Below are 19078 nucleotides of genomic sequence, written 5' to 3'. Positions count from 1 at the left end.
TCTTTTGCAATCAACAAAAGCTATAAATTTAACTCAGGACAGCTTTTTGTATTTCAGTTAGATTCAAGGTCATCTCAAGGCTTTTAATTACTAACCAGGATTTGAAGAAGTTTGCAACTGGTATAGTAATGGGAAAGAGCAGCTGGCTTATTTACTTTCTTATTAAAGAGCATTATAAAGACTGTGTTTTGGCAAATTGCAAGTTCTCTGACCACCAGTGGTGAGAACAAAGAAGGAGAGCAAATGATCTTCAAACATTTGTGTTTACCCTCCTCAATCAACAAACATAAACTTTACAAATTAGAAAACTCTTTAATTTCAGCAAATATCATTTATGTTTTAATTCAAAATTTGTAGATCACCAGAATCCCAAAATGTTACTAACTTCCATTCTAAAACCAGCCCTGTTAAAAACTGCCAATGCCTTTCAAATTAGTACAAGATTTATTTAGGTCTTTTTCACTATAAAACCCCATGCAGGATTAGGATAAAAGTCAGCCACTGAAGAACTGAAGGGGATTATACAGATTTCTAAAGGAATGCAAGTTTAACTTCTCTCTCCCTGTATTTAATTTCTAACCAAATTCAGTCACAAGCTTCTGGATATATTCAAGACTTTGAGGAAGGTATTATATTTGTATTGGAACACACACACACACACACACACACACACACACACACACACAGTCACACCACCAATCCATCCTTCTGAGATTTTTAGAGGCAACCAGCGAAGGCTCCAAAGTGTCTTTGCCACCCATTCCCTAATAATCTTTAAGAGAAAGACGGCAGCCTCAGAAGGGTCCCTAAACACTGCTCTGACCAGGCTAGAGATAGTAGGACGGAGGTGGGGGTGGAATGCAATGTGCATGGGAGGGCTGGTGCCAGAAATCTAAAAGATTCAGGGGACAAAAGGCATTAGGAATGACTTTCTCTCTAAAAAATGAGAACAGAATAGCCAATCACCACATCTCAATTCTATCTTGAGCATCAGGCACTTATTTAAAAAAAAAAAAAAAAAATACTGCTAACAGACCTAGATGTTAGTATACAAAATATCTTAGTGTAAATTAAACTGGTTGTTGAAGAAGGTGCAATAGGTAGATATATACTTCTAAAAATCTACCCTGCAAAATAAGCCAAATTAAAAGGAAGCACAAAATGGTCTGGGGTTAGTACTGTTATAAAATGAGAAACTAAAAACTAAATGTCCGACAATTAAGAACGATGGACTGTGATATACTATTAACAGTTTTAAATGAATTCAGGTTGATTGTATAAAGTTTGAGAAAAAAGCTTAAACTTTAAAAAAAAAAAAGCATAAAACAATGGCATATACTGTACAATCACAAGCAAAAAACTAGGATTTGTAAAAAATCTAGAAGAAAAAATCAGAAAATGTTAATGCAAGTTGCTTGAAAGCAAGATTAATATATGTAATTTTCCTTTTCCTTCATTTTCTGTATTTTCCACAATGATCATGCATTTCTAACTTTAAAAATACTGGATTCTTAGGCAGCTCACACCTAAGTATCTAAGGGCCATAGGCAATTCAAGAACACAGCTCAGAGATCACGTCATTTAAAATCTAAATACAAGATACAGCTAAATCCCCCTCCAGCTTTTATTTATACGCAAACACTTCCAACTTTGTTCCCCAGGATATGTCCCTTTAGACAACGCTCTAAAGTTGCTTTCCAAATGAGGCACTGGAAACACTGGGTATTCTCCAGCCAGAAGCCCCATCTATGCTCCTTAAACTAGCTTTGGAGAATAAATTTAGTGTTTCACACCCTTTGTATTACCCATATGTGCTCTGTAATGGTTTCTTATTAATGGAAGACACTTTATGAAAAGCAAACTCACTATGAAAGATTTTGAAAAGGCTCAAAGCAGGTAGGAAATTTTATCTTCAAATGCTATGAGCATTTCTTCATCACAGTAGTACTTTCAGTAACTGCTTGCCATCAGTTAGCTCTGGATACTGGCCAGCCCAACTATCTTTCAGATTTGATCTGTCAGCAAGTAAGAGAATATTTTTGTGTGTGGGAAAGCAATTGTAATTTCCCACATTAGGTGATTGATTAAGTTCTCTCCTCTAAAAGGCTGATTGGTTTCCTGGTGCCAGTAAAATGATTGATGAATATTTCAACTGCAGCTCCCTTGCTTACTGCCCCCCCCCTCCACTTCTCCCCTCCCCCATGCATTGCTGCCCCTTTCCTGCTGGGTTCCCTTTTTTACAGACCTACAGCATTTAAGGAAGTTTTGCAATTTTCCTTAATGAATCCAAGTTCTCAAATGCAGGGCATTTAATCTTAAGAGGACAGAACCCTTCTCAATGCTGAATGCATTTTGCAGATAAAATCCCTTTACAAGGAATGAGAGAAAAACTGAAATTATAGGTTTGACTCAATGAATGAAATTGTACTTAGGAAAGAGAAAGTGTACCACGGAGGGGTTATAAATGGGGGGAAAAGTGATCATTTTTAAAAAGAAAAAAATAAACGAAAACTCTACATATAATTTCAAGTTTACATTACAAATGATAGCATTAGAACTGTAATTGTAAACATTTCTATAAAAGTGCACACAGAGAATGCTATCTGTCATGTAAATTATGTGACCCTACAGACTTGAAAGCAGCCAGGTGTTCTAAAATCAAAACAGGGAAACAAAGTATGGTAAATACAAACATTCTTTGAGGGTATCTGAAATCAAAATCATCCCAGAGAATCTGTGCTGTATCACAACTATTTGCTTTAGGCAGGGCTTTCCTAAATTGCAACTTCCTGTTTTACCCAATTCATTCCATCATAAAGCTGGAAAATTCCTTCAGGGATTATCTAATTTAGCTCCTTCATTTTAGAGGTGGATCCATATAGACTCAGAGCTTTGTTACAGTGTTAGAATCAGAACCCAGGCAAAACTCAGGCCTATCAATGAGTTCCTAGGCCTCCTACCTCCCCAAATAATGTGGTTGGCCTTCTCTCTCAAGTCCTTCTCTACTCAAACTATACTGCTACCATAATCTATTAACCCACATTGCCACATTTTTCTCACTGTATCTCTCTTTGCTGGGAAATCATGTTCTATGTTTTACAAGCTTTGGAAAACTGGCTCTTGTATTTCCATTTTCAAAAAGTTACATCAACTTTCTTGGATTGGTTTTCTTCTCTTCCATACAGCCAGCTTTGGTGTGGCATAAATAAAAAAGATACAAAGGACAAAGCCATCTTTTCCTAAAGTGAATATCCCAAAACAGTCAAGCAAACAACCAGGAGTTTACTGGCTATCTCTTCTTAATCTGGTATATCTAGTCACTTCAGTTACAAGGAGAGCCACATTTCCAAATAGAAACTACATTCTGGTTTCAGGGCCCATCAAACTCTGGATTTAGCTTGAAACACACTGCTTGACTCAGATATTGGTCAATTTTCCCAAGTGACTGAGAAGAAAATTCTTTCGTTTTGTAGACTTTCTCTGACTACCAGCAAAGGACTCAAATCCAAAGGACCCTGATAAAATCAAGACTCAAGACTCCTGACCTGACTTTTCATTCATTCATTCAACATTCATAAAACACCAATTCCTTGTGTTTAGTGTTGAGGACACAGCTACAAGAGAGATAGTTATCCCTGCCTTGAGTACCTCAAAACCCCTCTTTCCTTTAGCACCACTCAGAGTCACCAAGGATTGTCCCTGACTCCACAGAATTGTTTCCTGGTTGGCTTATTAAAGCCCACATGAGAGAAAGAAAAAGTCACCTGCAATTCTAAAAGTGGATCTCTGTGACTACCGACAGAAAGCTGAGAGTTCTGGGCCTCCTCAACAACTATAAATGGTCTGGATCCACAAATGTCTGCTTTGGGACAGATATGGTTGGCACTTTATAAAGACCTTGTCACTAATCCTAATAACCCTACAGTCAATTTCAAAGTTACAGTATGGGAGTGGGGAGAGATTAAATCTAGGAAACATTATTTATAATGTTACTAACCGTGAAATTTGGGGCTTAACCTCTATGGGCTTCAGTTTTCACATCTGCAAAATGGAGAGGATAACAGAACACCTAATTCATAGCGTTATGGGGATAAACTGAGTTATTATATGTAAGGTGTTTAGAATATTATACATAAATGTTAGCTGCTATAATTATTAAATATGAATACCAAAGTTCAGAGAAGTCAAGTGACAAAGTCACATAGCTGTGATCTTTGTTCTGCCACACTCGAGTCCATGCTCTTTCCCTCTCACACCATCTAACCAAAATCCTTCCTCTGTGTCAGACTACTACTGCCACTTCCAAAAAACAAAGCCCTCTAAATAGATATCAGTGGGGGGTTTCCCCCAGGTGGTTTATTATCCTGGTAAAAAGGGATTTTGGAGGAAGGACTGTAAGGCTAGAGAGGAAGTCTCCTGACAGGTTAGATTTCAAGAGTATAGCAAGAATATGGGAGAAAAAAATCTGTCTCAGTTATTAATTTTAGTAATTAAAACGACTTAACTCAATTGATGAAGAATGCATTTTAAAATTCCATCTGAAACTTGAAATAAAATCCAAGTCTTAAAATAAAAAAGACTTGTATCTTATGACTAAGCTGCAACCCCCAAAGAATACAAAAATGCTTTAAAAGGCACACTATGTGAAACTCCAAGAACACCAAGATAATTACAGAGCTCTCAAGGAAGGAAACCTAAATATCTCATTGATCTTTCATTACCCACCAAGCTTCATCTTAAGTTCTGATCCAGTAAGTCCTTATTGTTATTCACATTGTTATGTGACATTTCTTCTGCCAGCAAACTCACTACAGAATGAGTTCTACATAGCAACTACCCTTAGGAGTAAATCCCTAACTCTTTAACAACATAGCAATTGACTTACACTAAAATGTTACTCACACTAGGAAAGGGTATTCTTAGACCAGAAGAGGAGATGCTTCTTCTATACCGGCTTTATTACCACATCCCTCAGTGAAAACCAGGTTAAAAAGGCAAACCAATCTACAAAATAACATTACCAAACCACAACTTTAGAAGACTCTGTGAAAGCCAAATTTATCTGAACAAACAAGCAAGTTATTCTTGGAAGTTTTAAAAAGCAAGATAGGATCTTTTTTATCCCATATAAATATGCCATTATTTTTACAGCAATGACTCTTATTAAGTATTTTTGTGTTGTAAGATTTATTTCCACAATTATAAATCTCCCTTTCATGAGGAAACAGGTTCTGTTGGAAATTTTCTACCACAAATTAACAGTTAAGCAACAGGTTTCATGTAGCAGGTAACAAAAGCCTGTCAGAGAACTCAGGGTGAACTAGGACACACTTCATTTAGTCAAGCAAAGAAAATTTAAAATGATAGGAACTCTTTCCATTTTTTTTTTCTTCTGTAGTCCCTTTGGAGGCGGGAGGGGGAGAGGAAAGGACAACCCAAAGTAACAAAGTACTAACAATAGTATCTTGTGAAGTCACCATTTTCTTACACATTAAATTCATTCACTTAGAATAAGGTTCTCATATTTTGGTCTGAGTGATTAGGACCCCTTTAACATTCTTAAAAGTTATCAAGGACCTCAAAGAGCTATTATTTATATGAGTTATATCTATCAATATTTATCATACTGTAAAACCATGAAATTTTTAAAATATCTATTCATCTAAAAGTAATAATAAACTTGTCACGTTATATAAATGTTTTTACGAAAAATAACTATTTTACAACAAAAAAAAATTTGGTAAGATTAGCATTGTTTTATATTTTTGGTAATCCCTTTTAACATCTGACTTAATTCTGGCAGCTAGATTCTCCTGTATGTGTCTACTTTCAGTATGTTGTAATAAACTGTTTTGGCAGAAAATCTGTTCTCATAGATTTATAATTGGAAAAGAAGTATTTGCTTATTAAAATAACTATAGATATTTTTCTTTGATAATACACCAAGACTCAGTGAGTGGTAGATTCTTAATGGTTAGTTCAATGTGAAATATAAAACTGTATCAATGAACTCTGTGTACTTTGTCACATTAAAATCCATTGGTCTATTTGACATTTTCAACTGAACTTTTACCCCATGCACGATTTTTTTTTTAACATGATACATCAGTGATTTGGAAAATATTCCTTCACTGAAATACGATCTTCAAATTGTTAACAAATTTCATTGTACAGTATCAAAAAAAACCCCTCACATATGTTAATAATATCACCATCAATTTCATCAGAAAAGGCATAAGTATTGGGTAGCTGTCAAGCTCAAAGTGGCAGATATGAGTTTTCCAAAATTCTAATTGTCATCTGGAAGTTCAAATTTTACTCACCAACAACAAATACTCTGTTTTCCTCAACAAATTCACTGTTCATTTTCCAAAAACATGGAATGCCAAATACGTAGGTCCGAATAAACCTTGGTTTATCAATTGTTCTTTCAAGTGAAAATGGTGTTCCATGAAAAACAGCAGCTACTAGTTCAGTTCACAACTGCACAAGCACTTTTCCTATTTTGGCATGCAACAGAAATTCTTTGTGTGTACTTGCCTATTTGCCATTTCCTCAAATGGAATATCAAAAACATATGTACTCAAAGGTCGAGATTTAATAAAATTAATAATTTTTACCCCTTCAACAAAGACAGGCTTTGGTGAAATGGCTTTTTTTAAAAAAAAATACAAGTGCATGGAGGGGACAAACACAATAACTACTAGTGCAGTTTGGTGTCTTGATTTCTTCTAAGGCGCCAACAGTTTTTACCCACCATTGTTTCTCCGACTTCAGTACAAATGTTAATGTGGTGAAAAAAGCAAGTAATGTCCATATTATCATAAAAATAGTTTTGACTTCAAGAACCTCCTGAAAGGGTCTCAAGGACTCTCCCCAGGGATTCTTGAACCACACTTTGAAAACCAATGGTTTAGATATTATAGTAATAACATTTAAGGACTCAATGAATGGGAAGAAATTAAGTCTGAAACAAACATTCCAGTAATGAATGATCAACAAATGATGAATGACAGAAAACAATAAATCCATCTGAGTACCATTTCATTAATCATTTATAAATTTTAAAAGGCAAGAGATGAGAAAGCAGGATAGAGAGTAAGACTTCATAGAAGTGTTCTGTCTTTTGTGAGAGAAAAACTAAATTGAATAAATTAGAGCTGTGATACAAACAACACTGCATTTGATCTATAAGGAGTTAACAAATGGTTAAAAAGATTGAATGTTTAATCCTTCCAAAATGACACAGCTTCAAGACTGAAATGAGTGCATGAGTTACAGAAAATTAATTTTTTAAATGAAAACTAGATATAGGTTAAGGCAGTTCCCTTCATTCAATCAGCCCATTCTTCATTTTGGCACAAATTTGTTACAGATATGTGCCCGAGTATTAAACTAGATGATAACACCTCTGTTTCCTTTGAACTCAAAGGAAATATCATAAGAAGTTTAAAAATTTGTTTAATGAATTATGTCCTTTTTTCAATCAGTGTTTTTAAAGGAGAAAAGTAAGAACACAGAAATTTTGACACTACAGTGATGACTGAAAGAGCAAGCAGAACCCACCCTGAAGTATTTTTACAGACAGATCTAAAATTCCATACTATGAAATGTAAAAAGTTGCAAATAAAAGTGGAGGCTATCCACCTCTTCCACATGACGAATTTAGTTGTGTACTTCTCTCAAAATTATGATTCTTAAGTATATTTTAAAATGAATTATAAATTGTTTCCAACACAAACCATTGTTCAAGCAAATATCTATGGTTAATACAAATACATCCTATGCTAATATCACAGCTACAGTTCCAGTGTGTTTATTACTCAATACCCTCGATCACTATTAAGAAGTTCTCTTTATAATTTTCCCTTTGACAAAGTCACTATTCTGGTCCAAACCACCCACAGAGTGTATCTTCAAATCAAATGCTCGGATTTGTTTCCGGAATACATTACATGTCACTGCCTAGGGAATTGGTTTTGGAAACATTACACTTGCCAGCTGACTTATCAACAGTGCCCATTGAATTGACACCAATTTAAAGGCAAGAATCCCTCTAGAAAATAGAAAAATATGCTACTACTGCCATCTGTGGTTTATGCTTGAATAGCTTCTCTGGTATAAACAAACTGAAGGGTGTACAATCTGCAATTAGGATCCAAAAATCTCTTTATTTGAATATATTTTTTAAAGTTAACTCTTATTATAACACATTGTAGAGTTTATTTAGTATATGACTGAAGAATTTCTGATTCGTTATTTGGAATTATATAATTCTGATGGTTTAGAAACCACAAACTACCTTGAATGAAAATTTTTCCATTGCATAAAGGCTCCTTTCCCCCAAACATCCATTCCTAACGAAATTCAAAGCACTGGAATGCCTCCTGTGAATTTATAATTAGGATAATTTCCCTTCTGAAATACTGATTATCAGTATTAAAACAACCCCAAAATTTTTAAAGAAGTGTATTCGTTAAGGAAATCCAAGAATTTTGTATTTAGACATGAGTTTGCTCCATTCAATATAAATTTTGAAGATTCAATTATTCCTGTAATTTTTTTTAAGAACAAAAATTCAAAAATGCAAGTGAAGCCTCAAAGCAGGCTATTTTCACGACTTATTTTCTCTCAGTTTGCTTTCTCAAATGACAACCACTGTAGCTTAGGGATCAAAAGATTTGGTGCAGCTGGGGGTGGGGAAAAAAGCAATTCAGCTCCCCAGCAGCCAGCTGATGAAATCCTGGTTTGCTCCCCAACTAAATCACTGTTAATTAGAATTACCAGGTTACACAGTAAAGTCTTATTTAAATAGTCATAACAAAAAAAAAAAAAAAAAAAATGTTTTCTTGAGAAGCTGTTCTACACAGGCTGCTGTTGAACAGCAGGTAATAAGGACAAAATAAAGTCGGAAGCATTTTATTCTCTCAAAGTTCTCTCGTTTACAATTAATTTTAAATCACACTGAAAAGCAAGTTAGACATCTCACAATGTCTTTCTTCTAATTTTCCATGATTTATAGTCTAATAGCCTTATCCTTTGCATACAGACAAGCCATGTTGGAAAACAAGTAATAAATACAATACTGGACTTGATTCTCAGAATACTGTGTTATCAAAGTTATATCCAAAGGTTTTTTTGTTTTTGTTTTTTAAGATTAAACTCAGATAAATCTGAAACTATGGCTCTAACAGGGGCTGAACACCCAAAAAAAAAAAAAAAAAAAAAATCACCTGCTCAGCACTTCTTGCTGACTTTAATAATTCTGGTATTTCTGAACTCTAGCTATCAATCAGAGGCATCCATAAACCCTTAAGAAATTACCTGAGCTAGAAAAACGTCCTTAAAAATGTAAAAGTTTGAAACAAAATGCTTTCTTTTATAATGTCTTGGTTTGGGAAATACTTTCAAAGCAATGAAAATTTAAGTATTTTAAATCTTTACTTGTATGGGCATATTCAGTAGCTACCTTCTGTTCAAAACTGTTTCCAGGACGTTTTGTAGTAATGCAAGTTTTGTTTATCTGTTGATTCAGAATTTTAATTTTTCTATGACCCTTTTTCACATATAAAGTGATTGGTTCACACAAAATAAAGCATTTTTATGATACTACTTTAAAAGAACAGATTTGACCAACAACGTAGAATTTGCTCTTAAAAGCTATCTTCTCAAAAACTTTCAACCTAATTATATACATGTAAATACTTAGAAAGTATCCTTTAACTTGGCTACAACACAAAAGTAAATAGCCAAAAATTATGAGAAGGCCCCCAAGATCTAGATGAGCTTGTTGAAAACGAAGTCTCCTGATTTGGAAGAAGCTATCCTGGCTTTTGAAATTCTGAAGCCAGAAGTTGTGATCTCAACACAATTCATTAATGGACCAATTTATTCAACAAAAACCAATAAATATCTACCTAGTTATAAAAACCAAGTGATGGTATCTTAATACAAGATGAAACATACACAGCCCCAGGCCCCCAAACTCCCAAACATCATTAGCAATTTAAAGCGAACTTGCACAACAAGCACTACAAGTGTTATAAGAAACTTTTTATCAGTATAGTAGCAGTTGGCATTTCTACCCTCCACTAACCTAAAAATAGGTTATTTTAACCTAAGGCTTATTTTTCACCTTAGCCCCACAACGCCAGGAAAAAGGAGGAAAGTTATAAACTAAGAAATTATGAATAAAATATGGAAATGTAGGATTTGGGCATAGTTGAGGAAATCTACCAGGTTTTTTTTTCTTTCATTATCCTCTCCATCTAACTCCCTTTCACATGCTAACACATGCCATACACACACACCACATACCTTTTTCCTATGGAATTCAGAATAATTTACAAATTAGGAAGCATGTCACGATCGTATTTTCATTACAAGGAGCAGAAATGCTCACAAAGAATTTGATGGGTGGTAAATATGAGATCAGAAATGTGGTCATCTCACACCTCAGCTGCTCAAAATCACCAGTGAATCTGTTCATTGTTGCCTTTCAGTGTTCTTTGGAGGTCACGAACTTAATACAAAATACCTGTGTGCCACTTGTACTAAGCAACAGTACCAGAGTATGTTGTTGCTTTTTTTTTTTTTAATGAAAGTAGAAAATTCGGAGGGGGCTCCTAATTAACTTTTAAAGTCACAGAACTGAAAAGTTAAACTGTCATGGAAAAAATCTGATATTTTCAGGGATAAACATTTGCATGGCATGGTCATACCAGGAAAAAGGCATTAAGTTATTTAGCGAACTTCTCCCCATTTCCTCTGAAGTGTAATTACAGAAAACATGCTTTTAATTACTGATTAATGGCTTATAACCTTCCTTTACTTGGAATATCTAAAAGATTACTACCTCATTCTGTTAAAATATAACAAATATTCAGCACATACTTCCCCAAATCTTTTGTCTCCCTTTGAAACCCCAAAAGGAGAGTCCCTCTATCATGACTGAACGAGTTCATGTTTGTTATGAAAACCTACAGCAACAACTGAAAATATCTAGCGCAGTCAGCACATGAAATTCCTGAAAGGGTGATGGTGCATCAAAAGGCTAGCAACTCTGTTCCGATAGAATAATAAAAAACATCTAAAGGACTGTAAATTCAGCATCAATGGCGTTTCCGGCAGGAAAGCATTTCTAAAATTCCACCTCCAGTTTAGTTCTTCAGGACACAAACCAAAAGACCTCCTATCTAAACAGCGATCTATTACAGATATTTCATACAAAATGTAAATCAGTCATTAGGATACAGAGCCAGAAGAATTCATTTTCTCTGCTTAGAACTTAAGCAGTTTCACTTACTTTTGGAGAAAAATATTAGGAAGTATAAAAGGAAGAAACAAGTTCCCACCATGCCAAAGATAAACTTTCTTTTTTATTTTTTTCTATTTTGGTAATTCTTCTGGGAGCATGTTAAATTATAATCGCAAGAGAAAATGAACATAAATTGTAAAACAGTACACAATGCTGGTTTTTACACTAAAATATCCCACAACAGTCAACATTTCATGTATTTTAAGCCCAAACTGTCCAAAGTCCCCACTGTGTTTTCAACAAAAAGGAAATATTTATAGCACTAAATTGAACTGATGTAAAATATTAAAGCCACCTTGGCCTAAATGGAATGCTCGATAACAGTCTTTAAAATGGTTCTGACCAATTGAGGAAATGAGACTATGAATGGGAAATCTGATTAAGAGTTAAAATTACCAATGAGTTCTTTAAAATGTACTAATGAATAATTAATAGCAAATGCAGTTCCTAGGTTTCCCTTACAACATTCTCAAGCAGAATTGAAAGTAATGTCTGTAGTAAAATCAATCATCTACATGTTAACGCACAGGTGGGTACAGGAAGTACACACACATACAAAGACATTATGAAAATGGATACACTTAATACGGGCTATAAGATAGATGTAGCTTAGGTAAAAGTGCAGCGTGGTAAATTTTAGATCAGGATTTACAACATCCATACATAAATACCAAAACAAATCTCCACTTTAAAAGCTTAAAAAAATCAAAAGCATTAAAGAAATCCTTTGTTCCTATGATACTGTCGTCTTCTACCCTCAATGGATTCCAGCCTCCTCCTTTGTGACACGGGATTTTATTGATCTCAAAACATGTTCACATTCAGAAATTATTCTCCAAAGACACCTCATGGGACTGCCAGCCACCTAGATGGCACACATCACATACAGCCTAAAAAAGGACAAGAGTTTTTAAAACATACCACTATTTGGTCAGCACATCGAGTGAAGTTAACCAGGCTCTTTTCTAAACAGACTTTTAACTGGTAAAAACACCAGATCTACTAAACTGGCAGTAGCAAATGCTTGATGAGTCAATAAATACATGAACGCGCAGATTCACCCCAAAATCTCTCCTTCTGCAGTTCCTCATTCATTCGCCTAACTGACCTATTTTCGGGATACTTTCCTCACACCTGCCAGGTCACTGTCCTGATTGAGAAGCTTCTTGCTGAAGCAATTAATTTTTAGTGCCTCCTAACTGTCCCGGGTGTTTGCATTCAATTTGAAATCTGTTACTTGTTAGACACTGTTCGGTCCTAGATCTTTCAGAGAATTGCGAGTTTATGGCGCAGAGAGGGGAGGAGGCGCGGATCTCCGAGAGCCTGCCCTTTATTCGGAAATGAGGAAGATGTGAAAGGTGGAAGGCAGGGCAAATAAATAAATAAATCGGGTTTGCAGCCGGAGCGTTTGCCGGCCGGTACGAGCACCCTTTGTAATGCAGGCCTCCCGGGGCTATCGCCTGCGCTAATTGCTCCAGGGCGCTTTCCAAGTTCAAAAGTTCACCTTTTACGACCTCACAAAAGCTCCTTACACGTTACCAATAAAAACATTCCGCGGCAAACACCGAAGGGGAAAATATCAAACAGATACAAATAAAACACCCTGAGGAAGGAGGGAGCCGGGGGGGAGGAGGGCGAGTCAGCCGGGAGGAACCCAAGGACTTGGCCCGGACGTGGGGGCAGGGGAGAGCGGGAGGAAGGGCCGGGCCAGGTGAGGAATTCTCAGCGCCTGGGTCCGGGACCGCGAAAGGGAAAAGGAAAGCTGAGCTCGGGCAGGCGCGGACCGGGACGGGCCGGTGGAAGAGAGGAAAGAGGCAGGTGTCCCGAGCGCCTGGCCGGGCCACAGATCTAAACCAGCAGAGAAAAGGGCTGAGCAGGAGCGGAGGAATGGGGTGTGGAGCAGGCACCGAGAGGTCCGAAAAGGAACCGCTGAGCGGGTAGCTAACCAACTGGGGGGTCGGGGCAGAGGTGGAGGCTCGCGGAGCTTACGGGGGTGGCACGGGAGGCCCGGGACAACATAGGAGCAGGAAAGCGGCTTCCAGAAAGGTGAGGGCACAGAGAACGACGGGGACGAGGGTGTGGCGTCCGCGGAGGGAGGGGGCACCCGCGTGGGAGAAGGCCGGGGCGGGGGGGAGGGGAGCGCGCTGAAGGGACCCTCTGGGGGGAGGAAGGGGACGCTCTGAGCATAGGGGACCCGAGGGGGAGGGGAAGCCCCCACTGACGAGACGCGAGGTGGGGGGCCAGGGAGGATCTGCACTGTAGGGACCCAGGGAAGAGGAGGGCTCGGAGCTGAGGGGACCTGGGGGGAGGGAGGAGGATTCGCGCACAGGGGACGGGGGGAGGGGAGGCCTGTGCTGAGGGGACAGAAGGGAGGGGGAAACGAAGGTCCAGGTTGAAGGAACCGGGCAGGGGGAGGGTCCGCGCTAAGGGGAACGGGGAAGGAGGGGGAGGGTCCACACTGAGTAGGACGGGGGAGGAGAGGGAGGGTCCGCGCTGAGGGGACCGGGGTGAAGGTCCACGCCGAGGAGACCCTGAGCCGCTGCGGCTTCCCAAAAAGTCGGCCGAGAGGGGGGGAAACCCCCGGGGCAAGGGACAGGCAGTCGGTTCTTCCTGGGCCCAGGCTCCACACGCCCCTCACCCACCGTTGCGCGGCGGCGGAGGGAGCGCGGCGGGCGGCTCCAGGAACCCCGCCGAGCCCCCGCCGCCTCCCCCTCCGCTAGGCGGCCGTTCGTCCCGCTCCATGCGGTGGTGCTCAGGGCCCGCGCTCGGTTCGCTGCTCCGCCATGACCGGCGCCCTCGTTCTCGTCGTCGTCGTCCGCCGGGGGGAGGGGGCTGTCAGGGGCCGGCGGGCTCCCGGCCGCGGCGCTCTCTGGGCCCCGAGCCGCCCGGCTCCGCGCCCCTCCGCGCCGCGCCCCCTCAGCACTGGCCAGCTCCCTCCCCCGACGTCACGCGCCGCTGCCACGCACGGTCCTGCGGAGCACGCTGGGAATTGAAGTCCGCCGGGCGAGGCCGGCCACGCGGGACCCCACCAACTAAAGGGGTGGGAGTAAGGATAAGCAGCTCTGAGAAGTGAAGGCCAAGGCCTGTCAATATCTCGAACTGTGATAAAAACTTCCGGTAAAAATGTAACAAACATTACTTCAGGGCCTTCTCTTTATTTGATTTTTCCATGATTAACGATCCCTACGATTCCCCGTCTCCCCCCGCCTCGACAATGAGTCTTCCCAAGGGGCGGATCGCGAAGGAGCTGGGCGAGCACGTGCAATGAAGCCCAGCCCTGTGGGCGGGGCTTAGAGGGGGCGGAATTTAGAGGTATTCACGAGGGACTTCCTTCGCGGCTTCGGGACAAATTGGACCAGAGATTAAAGGGATGGAGTTTAACTCCAGGTGACTACGTTCGTATGCAAATAGGATCTATAAAACTCTGCTTTCCGGGGTACTCTTAAAAGCCTTTACCTCCGGGTGGGCGGGAAGGACTACGGTTTCTCTTCCTCCTCTCTAATTTTCTCCCTGCCCAACCGAATGGCAAACGAAGCTCCACACCATTGATGCCATTAAACTCTCAGACTCTTGACTCCTAGTGTCTTGAAGCCCTCCGTTTGAGAAACTCCTTACCCAACGTTGTTCGCCTTCCCTTCTCCTCGGTTACCGTCTGTAAAATGGGGTTAGAAGAGGGACGAGGCCCAATCGGAAGGTCCTAAGCCCCCACCCCCACCGGCTTCCTGCCTCAGTTTCCCAGAGCAAAATGCCGGATTTTGCGTTCTCCCTGCTCTCGGCTGAGTACCTTCTGCAGCCACCAGGTGGCGCGAGGCCACCAGCCTCTAGGCCTGCCCAGGCGTCGACCTTCAGGACCTATCGTGGCTGCCGCCCCAGGTCTAAGCCCTACCTGACCTGCTTGAAGACAAAGAACGAGAACTCTGGTGCTTTGCCCGCCTCCACTCTGCCGGGTCATGCCACAGCTTCCTCATGGCTGCCTCTTCCTCATCACTCCCCTAGTCCCGCCCTACCAATCCTGGCTCATCTGTCAATCCTTGCTTAATTTTTTTTTTTTGAATCCTTATCCTGGCATTTGCACCCCTGCCTGGTCTGACCCCTGTCCACATTTCTCATCACACACCTTCCCTCACCTGCTACACAGGATGCTTTGCAAGGCTTCCTTGCAATTTGAAGGTGGCTGTTCCTTACCAACATTGGTTAATCTGTATTGTATCTTTAATCTCTGCTGGCCACTGTTTAGTTTACGTTAACACTGTGTTGTCTAAACCTTACACCTGCTCTATGAGGTAGCTCTGATATTGTCCCTATGATACAATGTTGAAGTCACCCAGCAGTGATGGGGATTCCAAACCCAGACTTGGCTCCTTCAAGCTGGCTTCACCCAACGCGGTCCCAAACTCCTATTCATCTTTCAAGATCCTGTTCAAATATATCCTCAGGGACACTTTTTAAAATACTTCCCACCAGGAGACATCTAGATCTCCTCTGTGTTTCCTTACAGCTTTATTGAGCTGATTGCTTTCCTACCACCATTCCCCAGCCCCAGAGGGAGAGGAAAGCCTTAGTGTGGTGGTGGTGTGAGGGAGGGGGGGCAGAGGTCCTCTGGGTCATACCCTCAGCTCTGGGTTCTAAAATGTGTCAGGACCACATGGTTTTCCTAGGCCTTCCAGAACTTCCCTTTCTATCACAGGCCGCTGGAGGTAGTGAGTTCACCTTCCCTGGAGATCCAATCAGAGGCTAAGTGGCACTGCAGAAACCTCCTGAAAGCCAGGAGTTTCAGTGGTGGACAGATTCTAAGTTGACCCTCAAAGATGGGGAAAAACTTCAGCCAAAAACTTAGCCCTTGGAAGCAACATCCTCCTCCTTCAGACTCCAGCTTTGTTGTCACTTCCTCCTAAAAGCTTTTCTGGATATGACTAGTCAAATCCCTTTATTCTCTCATCATTATAACCCCAGCTGCTAAGCACAGAGCCTAGACATAGTAGACACTGAATAAATAATTGCTGACTGGGTAAAAGGATGAATAAGACAAATCTGACTTTTCTACTTAGTAACTGTGACCTTGGGTGTGTTACATCTAATCCTCAAAGTCCTGGTTTCTCAGGGGGAGGGAGGGAATAGACATAGTTGCTACCTCACAGGATTGTTATGAGAATTAAATAATATGATGCATGCAGGGGCGCCTGGGTGGCTCTGAGAGTTAAGCATCCAACTCTAATCTGAGATCAGGTCTTGATCTCAGGGTCATGAATTCAAGCCCCACGTTGGACTCTCCTGGGCGTAAAGCCTACTTACAAAAATATATGGGGTGCCTGGATGGCTCAGTTGGTTAAGTGTCCAACTTCAACTCAGGTCATGATCTCACCATTTGTGAGTTTGAGCCCCGCATCCAGCTCTGTGCTGCCAGCTCAGAGCCTGGAGCCTGCTTCAGATTCTGTATCTCCCTCTCTCTCTGCTTCCCACCCCCCCCACCCCCCGCACTCTGGCGCTCTCTCTCAAAAATAAACACTTAAAAATTTTTTAAATAAAAGTAATGAGGCATGCAAAGCAATTAATATTAGGCCTAACCTAATAAATAGAACCTGTTACTACTGTTAAAGAGCTATCCTGGGGCACCTGCATGGCTCAGTTGGTTGAGCATCCAACTTCAGCCTAGGTCATGATCTCTTTGAGCCCTGCATCAGACTCTGTGCTGACAGCTCAGGGCCTGGAACCTGTTTCAGATTCTCTCTCTCTCTCTCTCTCTACCCCTTCCCCACTCATGCTCTGTTTCTCTCTCAATAAATAAAAACATTTAAAAAAAATTTTTTTTTAAAGAGCTATCCTAATGCCCAGTTACCTGTCTTCTGAAAATACTCCTTGGGAAGAGTCAGCTACCATGAAACTGAGAACGGTGAGGGAAATGACAATGTACTGAGACGCAGCCACTGTCCTAAACATACAGAGCCCTATGAGGTAGGACCTGTATGGGATGCTTTCCCTACAGTGTCTGCCCTCTCCCCCCAGCAATCCTGGGAAGTCAGTACTTTCCCTCAATTTACAAATGAGAAAACAGGCTCAGAAAGACATGGAAAAAACTCCCATCACCACAGGCCTCCTGACAGAAGAACGAGAAAGGAAAGTATCCAAGGATAAGGAGGGATCTTCAGGAGAGTGGTCCTGAGGCCAGAGGCAGACAGACAAACAGGATGAACAGGACAAGACAAGGATACAGCTAAGGACAAGGCAGGTATGAGTCCCATTGTGGGCGCTTTCACCTCCAGCCTGTGCTGGTGGAGACTAATCAGATCAAGTAACCACACAAACCCACATGTGCACATAAGTTCTACAACTGAGAACACACTTAGAAGTTCCTTGTGCTGTGGCACGGTTCATTCTGGTTGGCGGTGATGATCAGGGGAGGCTTTCTGGGATAAGGAGCATTGAAATAAGAGGAATGAGGAAGAGTGAGTGAGATTGAGCAGAGAGTTTCAGGAGGAAAGAGCATATGCAAAGGCCCCAAGGCCAAGTGAGAATTTAGAGAATCTATTGTGACTGGAGCCTGCTGAGGGACAGGGGGTAGGACCCAAAGGGTGAAAAAGAGGAAATAGAGACCATGGGGCCATACTGTGGGACAGCCAGCAGGGGGCGGAGCTGGGGGAGTTGGACAGTGTCCTTTTTCTTCCAGAGCCTAGCCAGAGTCAGAGCCAGGCTGCATGGGGAGAAAGGTCTGAGAAAGGGAACCCCTGCCTGGTTCTGTTTATTTTAAGTACATTTTGTCTATTATTTGAATAGATAGGACACACATTACAAAAATCCCAGATGCAAAGAAGTATTCAATGAAAAGTAAACCTTTCTCCTTACTGATTCCCAACAACTGTTTTCCCTCCTGAGCAATAACCACCATAATGATTTATTGTGTGTCCATTCACAGTCTATGCACATAAGAACGCACATACCACATTTATTTTTTTATACTAATCTAGCCCTGATTTTGACATGTCCCCAGATCTCTAGTTATGAAAGAGGCTAATTTGTACTGAACACCTGAAGCATGTGACTCGTTAATGCAGCTCAGAGTTAGGGAGCACCAGACCTTGTGCTAGGTCAGTTGTTCTTCAAACTATAAGTCCCTTAGAGGGCTTGTTAAAACACAGATTGCTGGGCCCCATCCCTAGAGTTTCTGCTTCCTTAGATCTGGGGTAGGGCCTGAGAATTTGCATTTCTAAGTTCCCAGGTGATGCTGAGGCTGCTAGTCCTGGAACCACACTTTGAGACCACTCAACTAGCTACTCATGCACAAGGTATGTGCACAGTTGACTTCTCTCCCACAAGGAAAGGCGTAAAGATCACAAGGAAACACACACATCAACTAGAACGTTTCATGTGGGATGAATTCTATGAAGAAAATGAAGAGGGGGAAGGGTTATGCATCAGGGAGAAGTGCTTGAGAGTAGCATTTGGGGTACACATAAGGGTTCCTTTTTGAGCAGTTAAAGTTTACAAGGGCAGATAAATAGACACACAAGTGGAACTGTCTTGGATCAGGGGAGGGTCACCTACGGAGGCAGCGTGGAGAGGAAAGAGGTGTCTGGTATCCCAGAGTGCGCACAGGTGCAAGGAAAAGCAAAAGTGCCTGAGAAAGAACCCCGTTCGAGGTTATACGGGGAATCCGAAAGAAACCGAGAGAGGAGAGAGTTTGGGAAGGAGGCATGATCAAGAGCCATCGATCCTGGGAGGTTAGAGGTGCCGCCTTAGGTGCGGTGACAGGAGGTCCCGAGGACC

At 41.1% G+C, this 19078-nt stretch overlaps 1 protein-coding gene across 3 annotated transcripts in view; it reads right to left on the bottom strand.

The window, feature by feature from the left end:
- NR6A1 (nuclear receptor subfamily 6 group A member 1) overlaps positions 1–14220 on the bottom strand; it is a 234421-nt gene extending 220201 nt beyond the window's left edge. For all 3 annotated transcript variants that reach the window (XM_058694158.1, XM_058694161.1, XM_058694159.1), the window contains exon 1: positions 13960–14220. In XM_058694158.1, the coding sequence (XP_058550141.1) occupies positions 13960–14059 (100 nt within the window). In that variant the 5' untranslated portion in view covers positions 14060–14220. The remainder of the gene's footprint in view (positions 1–13959) is intronic.
- Between the last annotated feature and the right edge of the window lie 4858 nt (positions 14221–19078).

Source organism: Neofelis nebulosa, chromosome 12 (assembly GCF_028018385.1).
Source record: "Neofelis nebulosa isolate mNeoNeb1 chromosome 12, mNeoNeb1.pri, whole genome shotgun sequence".
NCBI classification, from domain to species: Eukaryota; Metazoa; Chordata; class Mammalia; order Carnivora; family Felidae; genus Neofelis; species Neofelis nebulosa.
This window is presented reverse-complemented; position numbering and strand designations above follow the sequence as displayed.